This window comes from Protobothrops mucrosquamatus, unplaced genomic scaffold (assembly GCF_001527695.2).
Source record: "Protobothrops mucrosquamatus isolate PMUCROS unplaced genomic scaffold, P.Mucros_1.0 scaffold882, whole genome shotgun sequence".
Classification (NCBI taxonomy): Eukaryota; Metazoa; Chordata; class Lepidosauria; order Squamata; family Viperidae; genus Protobothrops; species Protobothrops mucrosquamatus.
The window spans coordinates 133,959-154,753 of record NW_015387136.1 but is presented as its reverse complement, the minus strand read 5'-3'; the positions used below and the strand labels follow the sequence as shown (position 1 = coordinate 154,753).

The following is a 20,795-nucleotide window of genomic DNA, read 5'->3' as shown; positions in this document are numbered from 1 at the left end:
TCAGTGCCAGCACTCTACAACTAATGATGTTATCTCAGTTTGGGTAATGAAACGTCTGCAAGGAAACCACCATAGCTCAAGAGAGCACCAAGGACCCCACCAGACATTTATTTCTAGTTGCACGTGACCATTAGAACGGGGGTCTTCAAACTTGGCCCTTTGGTGACTCGTGGACTTCAACTCCCAGAATTCCTCAGCCAGCCATGCCTGGGTTGTTTTTTTCCCTTCTACTAAAGCGGAGAGATTGCAGAGGAAGGGATTACAAGAGAGTAAACTAATTCTTGCTGGAGAATTCTGGGAGTCAAGTCCCTAAAAGGGCCGAGTTTACACACACACACACCCGCCATAGAAGAAGAGAAAAACAGGTACAAGAAATTGGTAGTGCCTTGTGATGCCCCTGTCCTTTAGATTACACATAGAGGCAGTCCTCGGGTTACAACAAGTTCATTGAGTAACCAAAGTCACAACGGCATTTTCTAAGGCCATTTTTCGCCCTTAGAAAAGCCGAACTGTCAAAAGAAATGAGGAATGCCGGCTCTGTTTTCTTTGATTTTTGTCTCCAGAGGTTAGTGCCTCAAAGTCTCTCGGCAACTGGCTGGGAATCATTGGAGTTGTAGTTTGAGAGATCTGATTCTGGGGTGGGAGAAAAAGGATTTAGTGAAAAGGCAGCCCTGGTGTGGACGCTGGAGAGAAATGCTCCCATTTCCCCACAAGGTGGCAGCAGAGCGCTGAGGAACGAAGGCCTGACTGCTCAGTGTCACAAGTTTTTCAAGAAGGAAGGAAGGAAAAAGGTGGAAGAAAAGACGAGAAGGAAATACAAGGAAAAAAGAATAGGCAGGAGAAAATACTAAAAGAAAGAAAAGAGAAGGACCTCCTGGCTGCAGCGCCTTCTGACTGCTCAGTGGAACAGAATTAACCAAGTTGGAAGTCTTCCAAGGAAAGGAAGGAAGGAAAGCGGAAGAAGGGAAAAACAGATGAACCAAGGAAAAAGAATAGGAAGAAAGAAGAGAAGAAAAGGAGAAGGAAGAATAGGAAAGGAAAAAGGATGAAAAAATAGAAAAGGGAAGAAGAATAGGGGGGGGGGAAAGACGAAAAGAATAAAAGAGAGAAGCAATCTGGAATGAAGGAGAAACTTCCTGACGGAGGATAATCAACCAGTGGAACAGCTTGCCACCAGAAATGGTGGGCGCTCCATCCCTGGAGGTTTTGAAGAAGAGATTGGACAGTCCCTGGTCTGAGATGGTATAGGTTCTCCTGCTTGAGCGGGGGGCTGGACTAGAAGACCTCCAAGGTCCCTTCCAGCTCAATTCTGTTCAAAAGAGAAGGAAGAAGAAAAATAAAAAATAAAAGATTAGGGGGGGGGAGGCCTTTGATCTCCAATGGAAATTGGAAAATTAGAATAGAATAGAATATAGAATAGAATACAATAGAATAGATAGAATAGGACACGATAGAATAGATAGAATAAAGAATAGAAAAAATAGAATATAATATAGAATAGAAAAAATAGAATATAGAATAGAACAGGACAGGACACAATAGAATAGAATAGAAAATTAGAATAGAATAGAAAGTAGAAAATAAGAATAAAAGAGAATAGAAGCTGGAAGGGATCTTGGAGGTCTTCTAGTCCAGCCCTCTGCTCAAGCAGGAGAACGTAAACTCTCAGACAGGTGATTGTCCAGTCTCTTATTAAAAATCTCCAGTGATGGAGCACCCACGATTTCTGGTGGCAAGCTGTTCCATTGGTTGATTGTCCTCACAGTCAGGACGTTTCTCCTTAGTTCCAGGCTGCTTCTCTCCTTGATCAGTTTCCATCCATTGCTTCTCATCCTTCCCTCTGGTGCTTTAGAGAATAATTTGATCCTCTCTGCCTTGTGGCCACCCCTCAGATACTGGAACGCTGCCATCATGTCTCCCCTATTTCTTCTTTTCTTTAGACTGGCCATACCCAAGTCCTGCAGCCGTTCTTCGTATGTTTTAGTCTCCAGGCCTTGGATCATCTTAGTTGCTCTTCTCTGAATTTTTTCCAAACTCTCAACATCTTTTTTGTGATACGGTGACCAAAATTGGCTGCAGTATTCCAGGTGTGGCCTCACTAGGGTTTTATAAAGTGGTATTAATACTTTGTGTGATCTTGATTCTATGCCTGTTTATACAACCCAGGATTGTGTTAGCTTTTTTGGCTGCTGCTACACACGGCTGGCTCACAGTCAAGTGATCGTCCACTAGGACTCCAAGGTCCCTCTCACAGTTGCTGTATTTGAGCCAGGTCTCGTCCAATCTGTATTCGTGCCTTTGGTTTTTCCTGCCTAAATGTAAGACTTTGCTTTTCTCCACATTGAAATTCCTTCTGTTGGATAGGGCCCATTACAGAAAATGTGCTCAATTGTAAATCAAGGACTACCTGTGCTATGATGCGGCCACCTTATCTCTAAATATCTGCGCTCACATTCTGTTCACATTGTGATATGTTCCTTCCTTTGCACAATACAATGAATCATAAATTACTCAGATGCCAATAAAAGCTGGGAAACGAGAGAAAAAAAAGATCACCCAGTATGGTCAAAATCCTGTGTGCAAATACAGCTAGATAATGTAGGAATTCTCCAGCCATGATAATGTTAGTATTCTCATCTTCTTTGGAAGTTATATTGAAAGGAACTTTTTTTCTTTAGAGGGAAAAAAATCCACGTTTATCTATATAAAATCCATATAAGGAACGGTTGCTGCAGTTGGGTCTGTCTAGTTTAATGAAAAAAAAAGGATTAAGGGTGACAGGATAGCAGTCTTCCAGTGTCTCAGGGGCTGCCCCAAAGAAGAGGGAGTCAAGCTATTCTCCAAAACGCCTGAAGGCAGGACAAGAAGCAACAGATGAAAACTCATCAAGGAGAGAAGCAACCTGGAACTAAGGAGAAATTTCCTGACATTGAGAACAATTAACCAGTGGAACAACTTGCCACCAGAAATTGGTGCTCCAACACTGGATTCTTTCAAGAACAGATTGGACAGCCATTTGTCTGCAGTGGTGGTATAGGGTCTCTTGCCTGAGCAGGGGGTTGGACTAGAAGACCTCCAAGGTCCCTTCCAACTCTTTATCTAGGTTTTCTATTCAAACTGTCTGGAGTTGTCAAATGCTTTGCTGAAGTCGAGACGTATTATCTTTCCAGAATACCCCCAATCTACTAAGGGTTGTAGAATCTACCACTACTACTACAATCTACTACTAATTGTTCAGAACAGTGGAGGAATTGAGTCTGGCAAGACTTGTTCTTGACAAATCCACAACGGCACCCGATAATTAGTGTCATTTTGAAAAGGTTTTACACTGCTCTTTATGCGCCGCTCTCTGCAATCTTTCCTGGTATTGACGTCAGACTGGATTGCAATGCCTCCGTTTTGTGTGCCCGCGGGTGTTTGTGTATGTGTGGAGAACGGGATATTTGTCCTAGAGACGTTGTAGGCGTGTCACCTTTTCTCCAGATAAGGTGAGCTGTTTCACAACCGTAGCAACTACAGGAGTCCGCATTTATCCAGCTTGCTACTCAAGAGAGAGCCTGGCGTCCTCGAACGCTTCGCTTGAAATCAAGATATATTTACCTTTTCCAGCATACCCCCAGTCTACTAAGGAAATTGTTCAGAAGATTGGACGAAGTTAGTCTGGCAAGCGGGCTGGGGAATTCTGGGAGTTGAAGTCCACACATCTTAAAAGCTGCTGAGTTTGAGAAACAGGAGAGAGAGTTGACAAATCCACATGGCCCTTCCGGGCTGGTGGATAGAAATTCCATGTGGTCCTGAAGCTTAAAGTTAAAAGCAGAGAGTCATCTACCCTTGGCTAAGCTGAGGCCTTGCCAAGGATAACAACCCAGTGAAATACAGCTAGTCCCTCACATATGACCATTAATTGACTTCCACATTTCTGTGGCTAAGAGAGACATTTGTTGAGTGAGGAGTAATAATAATAATAATAATAATAATAATAATAATAATAATAATAAAGTTGGAAGGGACCTTGGAGGTCATCTAGTCCAACCCCCTGCTCAGGCAGGAAACCCTATACCATTTCAGACAAATGGCTGTCCAGTTTCTTCTTAAAAACTTCCAGTGTTGGTGCATTCACCACTTCTGGAGGCAGGTTGTTCCACTGGTTAATTGTTCTAACTGTCAGGAAGTTTCTCCTTAGTTCCAGGTTGCTTCTCTCCTTGATCAGTTTCCACCCGTTGCTTCTTGTCCTGCCTTCAGGCGCTTTGGAGAAGAGCTTGACTCCCTCTTCTTTGGTGCAGCCCCTGAGATACTGGAATGCTGCTATCATGTCCCCTCTCGTCCTTCTCTTCATTAAACTAGATATACCCAATTCCAGCAGCCGTTCCTTATATGTTTTAGCCTCCAGTCCCCTGATCATCTTTGTTGCTCTTCTCTGCACTCTTTCTAGAGTCTCAGCATCTTTTTTACATCGTGGTGACCAAAACTGCATGCAGTATTCCAAGTGTGGCCTTACCAAGGCCTTGTAAAGTGTTATTAACACTTCACGTGATCTTGATTCTATCCCTCTGTTAATACAGCCCAGCACTGTGTTGGCTTTTTTGGCAGCTGCAGCACACGGCTGGCTCATATTTAAATGATTGTCCACTAGGACTCCGAGATCCCTGTGAATCACTGCAGTTGCTCAGTTAGTAACACGGTGGTGTTAAGTGATTCTGGCTTCGCCGTTGATTTTGGCTTCTCAGAAGGCGATCCCATGACCCCGGGGGTCACTGCAACCGTCATAAATACGAGTCGGGTGCCAAGCGTCTGAATTTTGATCACAAGACCACGGCGAGGCTGCGACGGTCGCAAGTGTGAGGAACGGGCAACGGTCCCTTTTTTCCCAATGGTTTTTGCAACTCCAAACGGTCACTAAGCAAACGCTTGTAAGTTGAGGACCACCTCTATCAAGGGTCTATTTGGCATTTTGCACCCCGTAAAATCACGACACGCCTTTTTTTTTTCCAAACGTAAAATTTTATTAAGAAATCAAAATATTAACAAATCCGGTTGTATTTGTACATGCGGCTTCATCACATCAAAGCAACACAGATCTTGTCTCACACACACACACACACGCACACCCCGGGTGTACCTGCCATAAATAACATTCCCCTATGCTGCAGGTACCTATACATTTAAAAAGAAAAAGAAAGAAAAAAAGAAAAAGAACAAAGCAAAGGTCTGGATTTTCTCATAAATAGAGATCCGTGCCTCTCAAACAAAAATTGGGCAGAAATCTTCCGCTAAGTCTGAAAAAGGGAGTGGCCTTCCCTCCCCCCTTCTCGTGGGGAGGGAAAATCACAAATTAAAATTTCACAATTCTGCACGTTAACTGATCCAAAGTACACGGAACTTCTTTTTTCTTAAAGGCCGGACCTGCCTATCGGATTGTTTGAACAATTAATCTCCCCAGAGAAGAATAATGCACAGTCCAATATTGAGATCGGATAATAAAAATGGTGCCACGTCATGGGTTTGGGGTTTTTTTTGCACACAACTGTGTAACCACCCGTAGCTCTTTCACACTCGCGAGACTCACGGTCTCCGCACGCCGCTCACAATCGTGCATGTCGTCTCCACCCCAAACGGTCATTAAAGTTGGTTTGTGGTCATTAAAGTTGGGGGAGGGCGTCAAAGCACTTGTTCCCTCTTCCAATGGCCCGCTTCAAAAATTACCTACATTCGGGGTTTTTTGTGTGTGTGTGTGTGTCTGAAATACAGAAGTTGGGCTTTAAAGCAGGGGTGTGTCCCACCTTGGCACCTTTTCAGATTTGTGGACTTCAACTCCACAGTTCCTGAATTTTGCCAGCTGCTGTAGCTACGTGAGACACCCTGAAAGGGACAGAAGCCAACGTCATAATGCAGCCCTCAAGAGAAGTTAAGAGATCCTGGTTGCTCAGCTCCTGGCCGGGCCTGCAGCTGAGCACTGGACTCCCATTGCTAAAAGATGTGTCTTGAGCATGTACAAAGTTCTCCCCATCTCTGGGCCCAGTGGGTGGCACGTCTTGAGCGAACGCAGTCTTCTGAAGGAATGAGAAGGGAGAGGACGGAGACAATGGACACCGGCAGAAAGGATGGCCTTGGGGAGTCCAGGGCAATGAAGAGGGAGAGTTAAAGATTGCAAACAGATCCAGAGGTTGCTTAAGATCACCCCTTCCCCATCCTCAGCTTTGACCCCCCCCAATCCCACAACTGAACCCCAAGCTCAGCTGCAGCCGATTTCCAGCAGTATGACTCTAAAAATGCCCTGGTTAAGAGGGGAGGGTGGGTGTCACTTGATCCTTGCACACAGCTCCCCCCCGCCCCAATTTTGCAATTCCAGCAAGGCCACTCCTTGGACACCCTCCCACCCACCCATTTTTGCAATGCCTCCAAGGTCACTCCTATGATACACACACACACACACACCCCACCATCACCACCAATCCATCTCCCCGGCCAGCATCTGTCTAGATCTGCTGCGTTTCAGAAGCCCCTTTCGCAAGACCGGGAAACGCCCAGAATTTCAGACCACACCTCGGCCATGAAACTCGGCTTTGTAACTTGGGCAATAATGTCCCTCTTTGTGCCCGGGGTTCTCCGTCAAACAGCCTGGCCTGGCCCCCCGTTTGGAGAGTCAGGCCCCGGAGAGGAAGTATTTATCAGCGTTCATCCATCACTTGGGCGGCAGCCTCTCAAGGTTTATTTGCAGGAGGGGTGGTGGTGGAAAGGACCGGAGGGTCCAAACTGTTTGTTCTGAAGTGGGACAGCCCTGTTTGGGAATGTGGGCCTCTATCACAACCTTCTCGAGCAAGCAGGGATCGGGGCCCCTCCAAGAAGCCAAGCCCAAAGTTGGATTCAACTACAAATGTCGTCAGTCTGCATTTGACATAGTTGAGAACTCCGCCATGGTCAAATACACAGAATGGTCTTGCGAGAGGAGACCCATGACTCTCTGCAGTGTTGGTTTTACTGGTGCCTGGCTGTATTTTGTGCTTTACGTGTCATTGTATCTTGCAGGAGTAGGCTCCTAATCCAATGGGGTCTGGGACAATTCGCCCTGGCCAACTCATCATGGCCAACTCGTCATGGCCATCATGGCCAACTCGCCCTGGCCAACTCATCACAGCCAACTCGTCACGGCCAACTCGCCATGGTCAACTCGCCCTGGCCAACTCATCACGGCCAACTTGCCACAGCCAACTCATCATGGTCAACTCACCACGGCCAACTCATCACAGCCAAGTCACCATGTCCAACTCACCATGACCAACTCATCACGGCCAACTCACCATGGTCAATTCACCATGGCCAACTCATCATGGCCAACTCGCCACGGCCAACTCACCATGGCCAACTCATCATGGCTTCTGCTTCCCCAACCCTCATGGAGATTCAAGGGGAGATCATTTTGAGAAGGTGGGAAGTAAGAAGTCCTCAGCAGAGAGGTTGAAGAGCCTGTCCACTTAAGCTTCTCCTTGCCACTCATTGGGCGAATTTGCCTGGCTGGAAGGTAGACTGGGGCAGGCAGTAATCCATGCAACCTGAGGTTCTCCAGATGTTGCCCAACGGTGAGGACCTCTGAGACTTAGAGCTCAATGTCTGAAGTTCTCCTTTCCTTGATAGACCTATGCCTGCGCATAGGCCGAAACATCTACACAGGCTTTGATGAGTACGTTGGCACCACAACTCTGCTAGGTAGGACTCAACCATGTTCACCTTCTCAGCCAATTAACCAACCAAACCCTGGTCCTCCCCTTCTGATGGCAATAGAAGCTTCTCCGTTGCCGTGAGAAGGCCAAGTTAATCTTCTTCACAAGGGGCCTTTTAGCCATGTGTGCCTTGAACAAACTGAGGCTTCGTGTATCACATTGCCAAATCCGAACCCACAATTGGTGATCTCCCCTCTACGACGGCTCTCATCTCAACTGTATTCCTGCATCTACCAAATGTGTGGGCAACTCCAGCCCAAGAAGAGGACAATGATTGGTCCTCAGAAAGAGATAGACTAGGCCAGGGGTCTTCAAACTTGGCCCTTTGATGATTCGTGGACTTCAACTCCCAGAATTCCTCAGCCAGGCACGAGTCATCAAAAGGGCCAAGTTTGAAGACCCCTGCTTGTGGACTTCAACTCCCAGAATTCCTCAGCCAGGCACGCTGGCTGAGGAATTCTGGGAGTTGAAGTCCACAAGTCATCAAAGGGCCAAGTTTGAAGACCCCTGTCTTAAATCTAACAAACAAAATGGAGGCTGGCTGAGGAATTCTGGGAGTTGAAGTCCACAAGTCATCAAAGGGCCAAGTTTGAAGACCCCTGGACTAGGGTTAGGGGAAAACATGGGCCTACAGCAGAACAAGGGGATCTAGAGGTTTTACCAACGGAAGAGATTTAACCACTGTACCTTATTTATTTTTTTCCAACAAAATTAATGGAGCAAAGCATAGACTAGTCCAGGGTTAGGAAACCTTGGCTCTTTTATGACTGGTGGACTTCAACTCCCAGAATTCCTGAGCCAGCCACGCTGAGGGGAAAGGGAGAGGTTTCCAAGCTGAGCCATGCTGGCTCAGGAATTCTGGGAGTTGAAGTCCACCAGTCATAAAAGAGCCAAGGTTGCCTACCCCTGGACTAGGGGTCCCAACCCCTGGGCCACAGCCAGGTGGCAGGCTGTGACCTGTATGGAACTGTGCTGCACAAGTAGCGGGCAAGCGTGCTTGTGCTCACACAGCTCCATTTGTATGAGCGGCGGATGCGTGTGCTCGCACCGCCCAATTTGTGCGAGCGGCATGTGTACGTGCGCTTGCCACTTGCGCCAATGGAGCTGCACACGTGGAACCACCTCTCTCTCCCCCCTCCTACTACCACTGATCCACAAAGCCGGGAGAGTTGAGGACCACTAATTGCCTAGATTGCAATTAGGTATTTTTAAGTTTGCAGAGATTTGAGTGACAGTTTCTCTGCTGAGTGGAGTGGGGGCGTATAAGCTGGCAGGGTGGATACTACCTCCCCCCCCAAAAAAAGTTCTCTACTCAAAGAAGCAAATCTACACAACACACTATCCGGGGATGGCCCCAAAACGCACGTCGGGATCTTATTGATCTCTTTTTTTCCCTTAGTTTTGTTTTTTTTAAATTCAGCTTTGGAAATGCACCCGTTATCTTCACACCCTCACGCATACGCGCAAACACACACACACCTTCACAAAGCTAGAAATAAATGTCTTAGCTTTAGGACCAGCCTCCAGCTGTCAAGCACATCACAAAAAAGAGCACAAATAAAGGAAGGTATAACCTACTCCACTGTCCAACGTGGGGTAAAATATCCTTCATCTGGCCGATTCCCTATCTGTTCAAGTTTTTTTTTTTTCCGTATTCTTCAAAAGCCCCACAGGGGAACAAATAATATATGGACCCCCCCCCAAAAAAAGACTCCTATTTTCCAATTGTTTCAACAATTCCCTCCCCCTTTCCCATCGGTCAATGTCGCCCTGCTTTCTTTCAACTTCATTAGAAGAGGGGAGAAAATTTTCCACCAGGATCTTGGGGGTCTCCTGGCAATCTTCCTCCATGACCAAAACTGGGGGGAGCTAAAGGATGTTGGCTTTCTTGGAGCAGGACAAATGTTTATGGACCAACTCCCACATGTTGAGCAGGTCGGGCGGCTGAAGTTTATGGACCACCAACATGCTTTTGTAGAAACAGGGTTCCCGGTTCATTTTGCTGTTCTTGTTCTTCACCAGGCCGAAGGTTTTGAAGCCGGTGTGAGCCACGGGGGCCACCTGGAGGTCCTCGAGACACATCCCCAGGTAGACGTCGTCGATGGGGTACAGCTCCCGGTTTTCGGAGGCTTTGTGGAGACGCTTGGCCAAGGGGCCGTCCATCACGAAGCCCCCTCCGCCCGCGTAGGGTGGGTAGTACGTCTTGCTGTACAAAGAGTTGGGGATGTAGTACTTGTTTTCCTTCTTGCGAATGGGCCTCGCCTTGACCAGGACGTCGCCCACGAAGAGGTCCCCTCCTTTCTGATCCTTGAGGAACTCCAAGATGTTCTCGGGACTCATGAAGACATCGTCGTCCCCTTTGAAGACGTACCGGACCTGGTGGCAGTAGATGTTGAACCACTTGAGGAAATGAATTTCCTTCAAGGTGAGGTTGAAAAAGGTATCCAGGAAGTCCCACTGCAGGATGTCGCCGTAGATCCGATCCTCGTACTCCAAAAGCTTCTGGTAGTTGGGCCGCTCCTCTTCTTTGGAGGCAATGCCCAACAGGAAGAGGGTCTTGATTTTTTTCCCACCCAGCACTCGCTCTTGACCCCACGTCCGACGGATGGCTTCCCGGCGATCGTGCTGCGTTATGACGGACTTCACCACAATGAGCAGGTCGATCTCGCTGCTGCACTTCTCCGGGTGGTGGATGAGGATGGGGAAGTAACGACAGTGACGGTAGAAGAGAAACTGCTGGAAATGGGGCTCCAGGCTTTTGAACCAATCCTCCTTGGTGAAGTTGAGGTTGGCCGTGCAGTTGGTGGTCGTGACGTCCCAGGACGTCACCGCCTTCTCGGTTGGTTTGACGGCGGGCGGAGGGACGTTCACCGCCTTTTTCCAGAAATTGTTGGTGAGGGACATCACCTCATCCCTCTTCTGATTTTTGATGGTTTTCTCTTGGGAGAAAGGGGATTTCTGAGGCTGGCTCTGAAAGAACTGGTTGGGAACGCTGCCTTTTTGCAACAGCATCACCGTCACTACCAGCGCGAAGGAGAGAAGGACGCTCTTGTAGATGGTCTTCTTCCTGGGGTGAGGAAAACAGAGAGGAAAGAATTGAGGTAAACATCTACCCAAATGTCGTTGCAAAGGTAGAATCCTAGCGCTGGAAGGGACCTCTGAGGTCTTCTAGCCCAACCCCCTGCTCAAGGCAGAAGGCCTTATACCAGGGGTAGGCAACCTCGGCTCTTTTATGACTGGTGGACCCACCCAGAATTCCTGAGTCAGCATGGCTCAGCTTGGAAACCTCTCCTTTTCCCCTCAGCATGGCTGGCTCAGGAATTCTGGGAGTCGAAGTCCACGAGTCATAAAAGAGCCAAGGTTCCCCATCCCTGATCAAAACCAGGGGTGAGCAACTACAGTCCTGTAGACTTCAACTCCCAGAATTCCTCAGCCAGCGTGGGGGAACTATGGCCCCTTCATGACTGGTGGACTTCAACTCCCAGAATTCCTGAGTCAGTGTGGGGGAACTATGGCCCCCATGACTCATGGACTTCAACTCCCAGAATTCCTGAGCCAGCACAGGAGAACTATGGCCCCTTCATGACTGGTGGACTTCAACTCCCAGAATTCCTCAGCCAGCGTGGGGGAACTATGGCCCCTTCATGACTTGCGGACTTCAACTCCCAGAATTCCTCAGCCAGCACGGCTCAGCTTGGAAACCTCTCCCTTTCCCCTCAGCATGGCTGGCTTAGGAATTCTGGGAGTTGAAGTCCGCGAGTCATAAAAGAGCCAAGGTTGCGTACCGCTGCCTTATACCATCCCAGTCAAATGGCTCTCCACTCTATTTTTTGAAAAACTTCAGTGATTGGTGAAATGTTGGACAGGGCCAAGAGGACGCGGATCATAAAATCCCACTCCCCCTTCCCAGTTTGGTGAAATTTTTCAGCCATTTTGCGTTGTTTTTCTTAGGAGGTTGAAGACGTGAAGGTATAATAGGGATAAATATTTGCAAACACACACCCCCCAGATACGACCCCAGGCCTTTCATCCATGGATTGAAAAGGGAGGAAGATTCACCATCTTGTCCTCAAACAGTGTTGGTTCCAACAATGGGGGCCTCCCAAGAGCCAGCACAGGGGTGTACTTGCCTCTGCAAGCAGACACCACTATAGCGATATTTGAAGGGCTGCCCCAAAGAAGAGGGAGTCAAGCTATTCTCCAAAGCGCCTGAAGGCAGGACAAGAAGCAACGGATGGAAACTCATCAAGGGGAGAAGCAACCTGGAACTAAGGAGAAACTTCCTGACATTGAGAACAATTAACCAGTGGAACGGCTTGCCACCAGAAGTTGTGGGTGCTCCAACACTGGAGGTTTTTAAGAAGAGATTGGGCAACCATTTGACTGAGATGGGATAAGGTCTCCTACTTGAGCAGGGGTTTGGACTAGAAGACCTCCAAGGTCCTAGGATCCTAGGATTCTTGGATGGATGGATGGATGGATGGATGGATGGATGGGAGGGAGGGAGGGAGGGAGGGAGGGAGGGAGGGAGGAAGGAAGGAAGGAAGGAAGGAAGGAAGGAAGGAAGGAAGGAAGGAAGGAAGGAAGGAAGGAAGGAAGGAAGGAAGGAAGGAAGGAAGGACGGAGAGGCAATGGGTAGAAGCTCCTCAGAGGGAGATCAAACCTAGAATCAAGGAAGAATTTCCCTGCAGTGAGAAATTAATCAGTGGAACGTCTTGCCACCAGAAGTTGTGAATGCTCCAACACTGGAGCTTTTCAAGAAGAGATTGGGCAACCATTTGACCGAGATGGGATAAGGTCTCCTACTTGAGCAGGGTGTTGGACTAGAAGACCTCCAAGAATTCTAAGATGGATGGATGGGAGGGAGGGAGGGAGGGAGGGTGGGAGGAAGGAGGAAGGAAGAAAAGAAAGAAGGAAGGAGGGAAGGAAGGAAGGAGGGAAGGAAGGAAAGAAGGAAAGGAAGGAAGAAAGGATGGAAGGAAAGGAAGAAAGGAAGGAAAGAATGGAAGGAAGGAAGAAAGGATGGAAGGAAGGAAGGAAAGGAAAGGAAAGGAAAGGAAAGGAATGACCCGCATAGGATCTCCTGCTTCAGCAGGGGTTGGACTAGAAGACCTCCACGGCCCCTTCCAACTCTGCCATTCTGTCACAGCGGTAAATTAAACCCAGCACAGCTGGAGGAACTGCCAGGCCCACAAGGCAAACGGTAAGATCTTCTTTCGACAACGGATCAGACCCACAATCTGCAAACTGCAAACGTCCCCCTTGAAAGACACTCCGCCAATGGCAGCCACTGTCTTCGGCCTCCGAGACTGACGCCCTCCACCCAGCTGGCACCTTGCCCCAGCCGGTCCAATTTCCTCCCGGATTCCGGCTAGCTCCCCCATCAATCGCAAAGGGGGACAAAGGACAGTCAAGCTTCTGTTTGCAGCCTGGGGCTTTTCCGCAAATAGAGGGAGGCCTGTTTCCTAGCGGGCAGCCCCCCCCCCGGTCACCCCCACCATGCCGGGCAAGAGAAGAAAAAAAGGCAGGGAAAGGGTGTGTTTTTTTCAGCCGGGGAGTCCAGATTGTGCAGGTAAGATTAGCAACGCAAGCGTGCCCACTTAGCCAAGTGCATTTCCCCCTTTCATTCCGGAATATAGACTCAAACAAACTGGAAGGGGGCCTTGGAGGTCTTCTAGTCCAACCCCCAGCTGGGGAATCCTGAGATATGAAAGTCCACACATCTTAAAGTGGCTAAGGTTGAGAAATATGGCCTTAGAGCAGGGGTCTCTTCAAACCTGGCCCCCTCATGACTGGTGGACTTCAACTCCCAGAATTCCTCAGCCAGCATGGGGGAACTATGGCCCCTTCATCTGGTGGACTTCAACTCCCAGAATTCCTGAGCCAGCATGGGGAACCAAAGCCCCCTTCATGACTTGTGGACTTGAACTCGCAGGATTCCTCAGCCAGCGTGGGGGAACTATGGCCCCTTCATGACTGGCGGACTTCAACTCCCAGAATTCCTCAGCCAGCATGGGGGAACTATGGCCCCTTCATGACTNTTGACTCCCTCTTCTTTGGGGCAGCCCCTGAGATACTGGAACACTGCTATCATGTCCCCCCTCGTCCTTCTCTTCGTTAAACTAGACATACCCAATTCCAGCAACCGTTCCTTATATGTTTTAGCCTCCAGTCCCCTAATCATCTTTGTTGCTCTTCTCTGTACTCTTTCTAGAGTCTCAACATCTTTTTTACATCGTGATGACCAAAAATGGATGCAGGATTCCAAGTGTGGCCTTACCAAGGCATTGTAAAGTGGTATTAACACTTCACGTGATCTTGATTCTATCCTTCTGTTAATGCAGCCCAGCACTGTGTTGGCTTTTTTGGCAGCTGCAGCACACGGCTGGCTCATATTTAAGTGATTGTCCACTAGGACTCCGAGGTCCCTCTCACAGTTACTACTATAAAGTCGGAAGGTACCCTGGAGATCATCTAACCCCCTGCTCAGGCAGGAAGTTAGTATTAGTTTGTGACTGCTGGGTGTTTTGACACACAGCGCAAGGGGGGGGGCAACACTTACAATGGCTGGAAGTGCATTACCAATTGTAAAGTAACCTTTCCGAGGTCATCATCAAACGGCCGGTCAAAGACTACTGGTACAATAGCCTCTCTTCCCAATGACTTGCCCCTTTTCATGTAGTCCTTGACTTACAACAGTCCATTTAGTGACCGTTCGAAGTTACAACGGCACTGAAAAAAGTTACCTAGGACCGTTTTTCACACTTACGATCACGGTCACGCGATCAAAATTTGGGGTTCATACTTATGACAGGTTGCAGCATCCCAGGGGTCACGCGATCCCCTTTTGCGACCGTCTGACATGCAAAGCCAGGTGAAGCCAGGTGAATTTAACATCTGGAGGGGTGTCCATCAGCTGGGATAACAGAAGTATACAAACACTTAATTTTTTTCCCTATTGATTTAGTTGCCAGCTAAGGCAATCCTGTGTTGTATAAACAGAGGCATAGAATCAAGATCATGTGAGATATTAGTACCGCTTTATAAAGCCCTAGTAAGGCCACACCTGGAATACTGCAGCCAATTTTGGTCACCATATCACAAAAAAGATGTTGAGAGTTTGAAAAAAAGTTCAGAGAAGAGCAACTAAGATGATCAAAAGTCTGGAGACTAAAACATACAAAGAACGGTTGCGGGATTTGGGTCTGGCTAGTCTAAAGAAAAGAAGGATTGGGGGCAACATGATAGCAGTCTTCTAATATTTGGGGGGCTGCCCCAGAGAAGAGGGGGTCCACCTATTCTCCAAGGCCCCTAAAGGCAGGACAAGAAGCAACAGATGGAAACTAATCAAGGAGAGAAACAACCTGGAATTAAGGAGAGACTTCCTAACAGTGAGGACAATTAACCGGTGGAACTGCTTGCCTCCAGAAATTGTGGGGGGTCAAACACTGGAGGTTTTTAAGAAGAGGTTGGATAGCCATTTGTCTGAAATGGTTTAGGTCTGTTGCTTGAGCAGGGGGTTGGACTAGAAGACCTCCAAGGTCCCTTCCACTTCTATTCTATATTATATTTATTTGTTCCTTCACCATCTCATCAATTTCCTACGGAAACCATGATGACGTGGCTTGATTCCTTCCGTCTTATTAGCACAGGGAGACTTCTGATTGTGTAGAGCAGGGGTCCCCAACCTTGGCTACTTTAAGACCTGTGGACTTCAACTCCCAGAATTCCCCAGCCAGAGACCCCCGGCGTGGAGGGAGGCCCAGCTGCCCACAGGCCATTTCCAAAACCTTCATTTCATTTGCACACCATGCAGACAGGGCAGCGAGCATGCGCACGAGGCTCTCAGTGACGGCAGTGCCTGTGTGAGGCTTGTGGCGCTGGCGCTGCCAGGCCCGCACCGATGCCACTCCGGTGCGTGGATCGTGCCATTGCCCCCTGCGAGGATCATGCTGTGGCCTGCAGAGATGCTGCCCCGGAGAGAGGATTGCACCGCCACCCCGTGCAAGGATCGTTCCGCAGCCCACTGCGATGCCACCCAGACACGAGACTCGCGCCGCAGCCTGCCTGCCACTTACAGTGCTGCCACTGCCCATACAAGGTTCGTGGCAATACCGCCACCCACACAATACTAGTGGCGCTGCCACTGCCTGCACAACACTCACATCAACAGTGGCACCAGGGGAGTGAGCACGCGAAAAGGCTGCGGCCCACAGGTTGGGTACCTCTGCTTTGGAACTTGAAAAAAATCAACTAGCATGGCTCCTCAGCAACTTAGCTATCTCTTAGATCAGAGGGCCCCAACACATAGGCTGCAGCCCACCACTGGGCCGCGGCCTTTTGGTCACCGGGCCATGTAAGTGGCTGACCAGTGCGTGCGCGCAAGCACACACACTGACTTTCCCCTCGTGCTGGCACTAGCCTCGGCGTGAACATTGCAGTGATTCTCGTGCCGGTGCGACCCTTGCAGTGATTCTTGTGCTGGCGCTATCCTCGGTGTGACCCTTGTGCTTGTGCTAGCCTCAGTGCAACCCTCACACCAGTGCTTGCAGCCCCATTGACAGAGCACACATGCTCACGGCCCTGTTTGCGCCTACGCTCACACAGCTACATGTGGGTGCGTGTGCATGCGCCTGTAAAGGTCTGTCCCTCCCTCTCCCACCGGGCCACCAACCCAGATTTAGAGGGGAGAAGATGACCCTCATTGAATTCAGGGATAATAAAAGCGCACCACGCCTTTGCTGAACATAAGTTGGCAAACCAAATACTGGGACAACCAGCTCCATTCTTACAGCATAAAGGGGTACCAATCAGGGGAACCAAGGACCATCTCATACAAGGCATGTTTATGCCCGTCCTGTGTCACAGAGCCAAACGTGGATGCTTACAACGAAACACAAGCGAAAGTCAGTCACCATGGAAGTGAGGTGTTTGAGGATGGTTGCTGGAGGGAACCCGAGAAACCAGACTGTCAGAGAAAGGATTCACATAGAATGAATCTGAAACCTTATACAAAAACCACAAATCGAGTGGTTTGCTCACCTGGATGTGGTGGGATTGCATACCTTACAAGACATGTACAAAAAGAGGAGGAGGAGGAGGAGGAGGAGGAGGAGGAGGAGGAGGAAAGGGGAGAATAAGGGAAGGGGAAGAATAAGGGAAGGAGAAGGAGAATATATATATATGTGTGTGTGTGTGTGTATTTGTTTTCGTAGATTTTCACGGGTACAGGTATGCAGGTCTTGGCGTATTCGGGTCTTTTCCCGTGTAAGATTGAGAGTATCTTGGCGACGTTTCGACGAGGTCCCACTCGTCATCTTCAGGCTGGGGTCTTCGGCTTCGTGCTTGTGTGAGCAAAGTGTGATCGGAGCTGCCGTCTCTCTATAAATATTGATGGGGTGTGTGTGGAGTGCTGGCTTAGTTGCTGTAGGTGGGTTGGTTGGCTGTGTAGGAGTTATTGTTTGCGGAGGATGTTACGAAACAGCCGAACAATCCGCAAACAATAACTCCTACACAGCCAACCAACCCACCTACAGCAACTAAGCCAGCACTCCACGCACCCCCACCAATATTTATAGAGAGACGGCAGCTCCGATCACACTTTGCTCACACAAGCACGAAGCCGAAGACCCTAGCCTGAAGATGACGAGTGGGACCTGGTCGAAACGTCACCAAGATACTCTCAATCTTACAGGGGAAAAGACCCGAATACACCAAGACCTGCATAGATATGTATATATATATATATATATATATATATATATATATATATATATATATATATATATATANGTCTACCAAATATAAATCAGTCTGTTCTGCCTTTTGCTCCAATCTAGGAGCATGTTTTTGCAGGCAGACTTCACATACTGTGAACATTATAAATTCAAAATTGTGTGGCTGACAAAGAGTTAGTGGGAGACTAGTATAGCTATTTCAGGGTCATTTGCCCTCATCAGCTAGTCACACCCTTCAGGGATGTTGCCTAACATGCAAGCTGCCCAGGTTCAAATCCCTGAAGGGTGTGACTAGCTGATGAGGGCAAATGACCCTGAAATAGCTATACTAGTCTCCCACTAACTCTTTGTCAGACACAAAATTTTGAATATATATATATATATGGAATGCAAGGCCATGCCACGTGGGGAGGGAAGCCTACTCTGCGCATGGCTAGAGGCACTCCCAACTTTTGCATAGTCATAAAAGTTCTCCCATCTTCCGACACGCCGCAGCTCAAGCAAACTTGAGCCAATTCAGCCACGTTTATGAACGCCGGGTTCCATACATTATTCTCCATGATACGACGAGGAAACCGCCTTGTCTATCACGGGGAATTAATTTATTGAATCCGGCTTTCAAAACACCTGAGTAGTTATGCACAGAAAAGCTCTAGAATAAACAAAGGTCACAAAAAACTAGGTGAGGAGTGTCAAGCATGAATCAAACCACTTAAGAATATTATTTTAATTTCAGGCCTCAGTTACCGCAACCGACTTTTCCGACTGACTGGAAACTGTGCCGCGAGGTTTGACTTCCTAACAGGGAGAGTCCTCAATTTAACGACCACAGCTGAGTCCAAAATTTATGTTGCTAAGTGAGACATTTGTTAAGGGAGCGTTGCCCCCTTTTACGACCTTTCTCGCCACAATTGTTAAGTGAATCACTGCCATTGTTAAGTTAGTAAGATGGTCGTTAAATGAAGCTAGCTTCCCCCACTGGCTTTGTGTGTCAGGTCACAAAAAGGGGATCACTTGATTCTTCCCCGGGACACTGCGACCGTCATAAATATAAGCCAGTTGCCAAGCGTCTGAATTTTGAATAAATATAGAATAGAATAAATATAGAATAGAATAAAAATAGAATAGAATAGAATAGAATAGAATAGAATAGAATATAGAATAGAACAGAATAGAATAGAATAGAAAAAATATAGAATAGAAAAAATAGAATAGAATAGAATATAGAATAGAATAAATATAGAATAGAATAGAAAAAATAGAATAGAATAGAATAGAATAAATACAGAATAGAATAGTAGAATAAATATAGAATAGAATAAAAATAGAATAGAATAAATATAGAATAGAATAGAATATAGAATATAGAATAGAATAGAATAGAATAGAATAGAATAGAATAAATATAGAATAGAATAGAATAAATATAGAATAGAATAGAATAGAATAGAATCTGGAAGGGACCTTTGAGGTCTTCTAGTCCAGCCCCACCCCCCTCAAGCAGGAGAACCTATATACCCTCTCAGACAAGGGACTGTCCTGTCTCTTCTTAAAAACCTGCAGTGAAAAACGTCGTAAGTGTGAAAAACGGTTCCAAGTCGCTTTTTCCCCACTGTCATCTTAACTTCGAACAGCCACTCCATGACCCTGTCGTAATTCGAGGAGGACCTGCGCGAGGAAATCAGGAGAGGTTTGAGACGAGGAGCGTGAAACGAAACTTAAACGTGTGCGGTTTAAGGGAGGAAAAAAACAAACAAAAAAAAAAACAAATTGTGAGTGAGATTGTGTGGAAATTTTTTCCCCCCTCCCTAAACCACACACTTTTAAGTTTCGTTTCGCGGTCCTCCATCTGAACATCTCTGTTCTATCCTGATAAAATAAGTGCTTGTGCACTTTGAATGGACAGAATGCTGTGTTATTTGGGGGGGCTGAAATTAAAATACAGGTGGTTCTCGGCTTCCAACCGTTTGCTTTTTTCATCGTTAGGACCCTTTTTCACAGTTACAGCCGTTGCAGCCTCCCCCGTGATCACAGGATCAAATTCAGACGCTTGGCCACTGACTCGCATTTATGACGGTTGCGGCGTCCCAGGGGAGGTTACGTGAACCCCCTTTTGCGACCGTCTGACAAGCAAAGTCAACGGGGGGGGGAGCCAGATTCACTAACCAGGTTACTAACTCAACAACTGCAGAGATTCATTTAACAATTCTGGCAAAAAGGTTGTAAAAGGGGGCAAAACACATTTAACAATGGTCTCGCTTAGCAACGGAAAATTTTGGGGCTGAGTTGGGGGGTCATAGAAGTTGAGGACTGCCTGCAATTAAAATTCTACCTGTAATTAAAGCCATTTGTCTGAAATGGTATAGGGTTTCCTGCCTGAGCAGGGGGTTGAACTAGATGACCTCCAAGGTCCCTTCCAACTTTATTATTACTATTACTATTACTATTATTATTATTATAGAAAATGATAAAGTTGAACTGCTCTGGGACTTCAGAATTCAAACAGGCAAGCACCTGCAACATAACACCCCGGACTTAACAATTGTAGATAAGAAAGACAAAAAAGTCTGGATAATGGATGTGGCAGTGCCTGCAGACAGCAGAATAGACGAGAAAGAACTGGAGAAGATCACAAAATACAAAGACCTACAAATAGAAATAGAAAGACTGTGGCAAAGGCAAGCAAGGGTAGCACCAATAGTCATAAGCGCCTTGGGTGCAATCTCAAAAAAACTGGAGCACCCCTTGGACACCATCATCGGCATTGACAAATTCGCTATCAGTCAATTGCAAAAGGCGGCCTTCCTAGGAACCGCTTCCATCCTGCGACGAGATCTGTAATACCATCAAACATCCACATCTGCCTATCCCAGGTCCTTGGGAAGGACTCGATAGGCAGACAAAAATGCCAAATCCAGTCTGAACATCTGGCTGACTGTGCGATGATCCATAATAATAATAATAATAATTAATAATCAATAATAATAATAAAGTTGGAAGGGACCTTGGAGGTCATCTAGTCCAACCCCCTGCTCGGGTAGGAAACCCTATACCATTTTGGACAAATGGCTGTCCAGTCTCTTCTTAAAAACTTCCAGTGTTGGAGCATTCACCGCTTCTGGAGGCAGGTGGTTCCACTGGTTAATAGTTTCAGTAAGAGGGGATTATACAAAATTATATATATATATATATATATTTTGCAGAGGCGGCTTAACGAGTCACCTTGCAGTGAGATGGGTGGCAAATTAGCTTAATAAAAGAAACAAATACCGTATATAAAGTTTTAAGACATGTGGACTTCAACGCCCAGAATTCCCCAGTGGGCGTTGAAGTCCACATG

At 47.3% G+C, this 20,795-nt stretch overlaps 1 protein-coding gene across 1 annotated transcript; it reads right to left on the bottom strand.

Moving 5' to 3' along the window:
• Window positions 1-9,467: 9,467 nt before the first annotated feature.
• Window positions 9,468-16,781, bottom strand: B3GNT7 (UDP-GlcNAc:betaGal beta-1,3-N-acetylglucosaminyltransferase 7). The gene is made up of 4 exons (XM_015819283.1): window positions 16,761-16,781; window positions 16,511-16,575; window positions 15,528-15,677; window positions 9,468-10,785 (listed from the first exon to the last, which is right to left on the bottom strand). The coding sequence occupies exons 1-4, from the start codon at window positions 16,779-16,781 to the stop codon at window positions 9,588-9,590; spliced, it is 1,434 nt and encodes a 477-aa protein (XP_015674769.1). The 3' UTR covers window positions 9,468-9,587.
• Window positions 16,782-20,795: the final 4,014 nt, after the last annotated feature.

Coding starts and splice junctions, on each gene's coding strand:
- B3GNT7 (XM_015819283.1), bottom strand. CDS start 16,781: ATGCAATCCCACCACATCCAG. Junction 16,576..16,760: donor TGCAATCCCACCACATCCAG/GTGAGCAAACCA, acceptor TCTGTGACACAG/GACGGGCATAAACATGCCTT. Junction 15,678..16,510: donor GATTGGTACCCCTTTATGCT/GTAAGAATGGAG, acceptor GCATCTCTGCAG/GCCACAGCATGATCCTCGCA.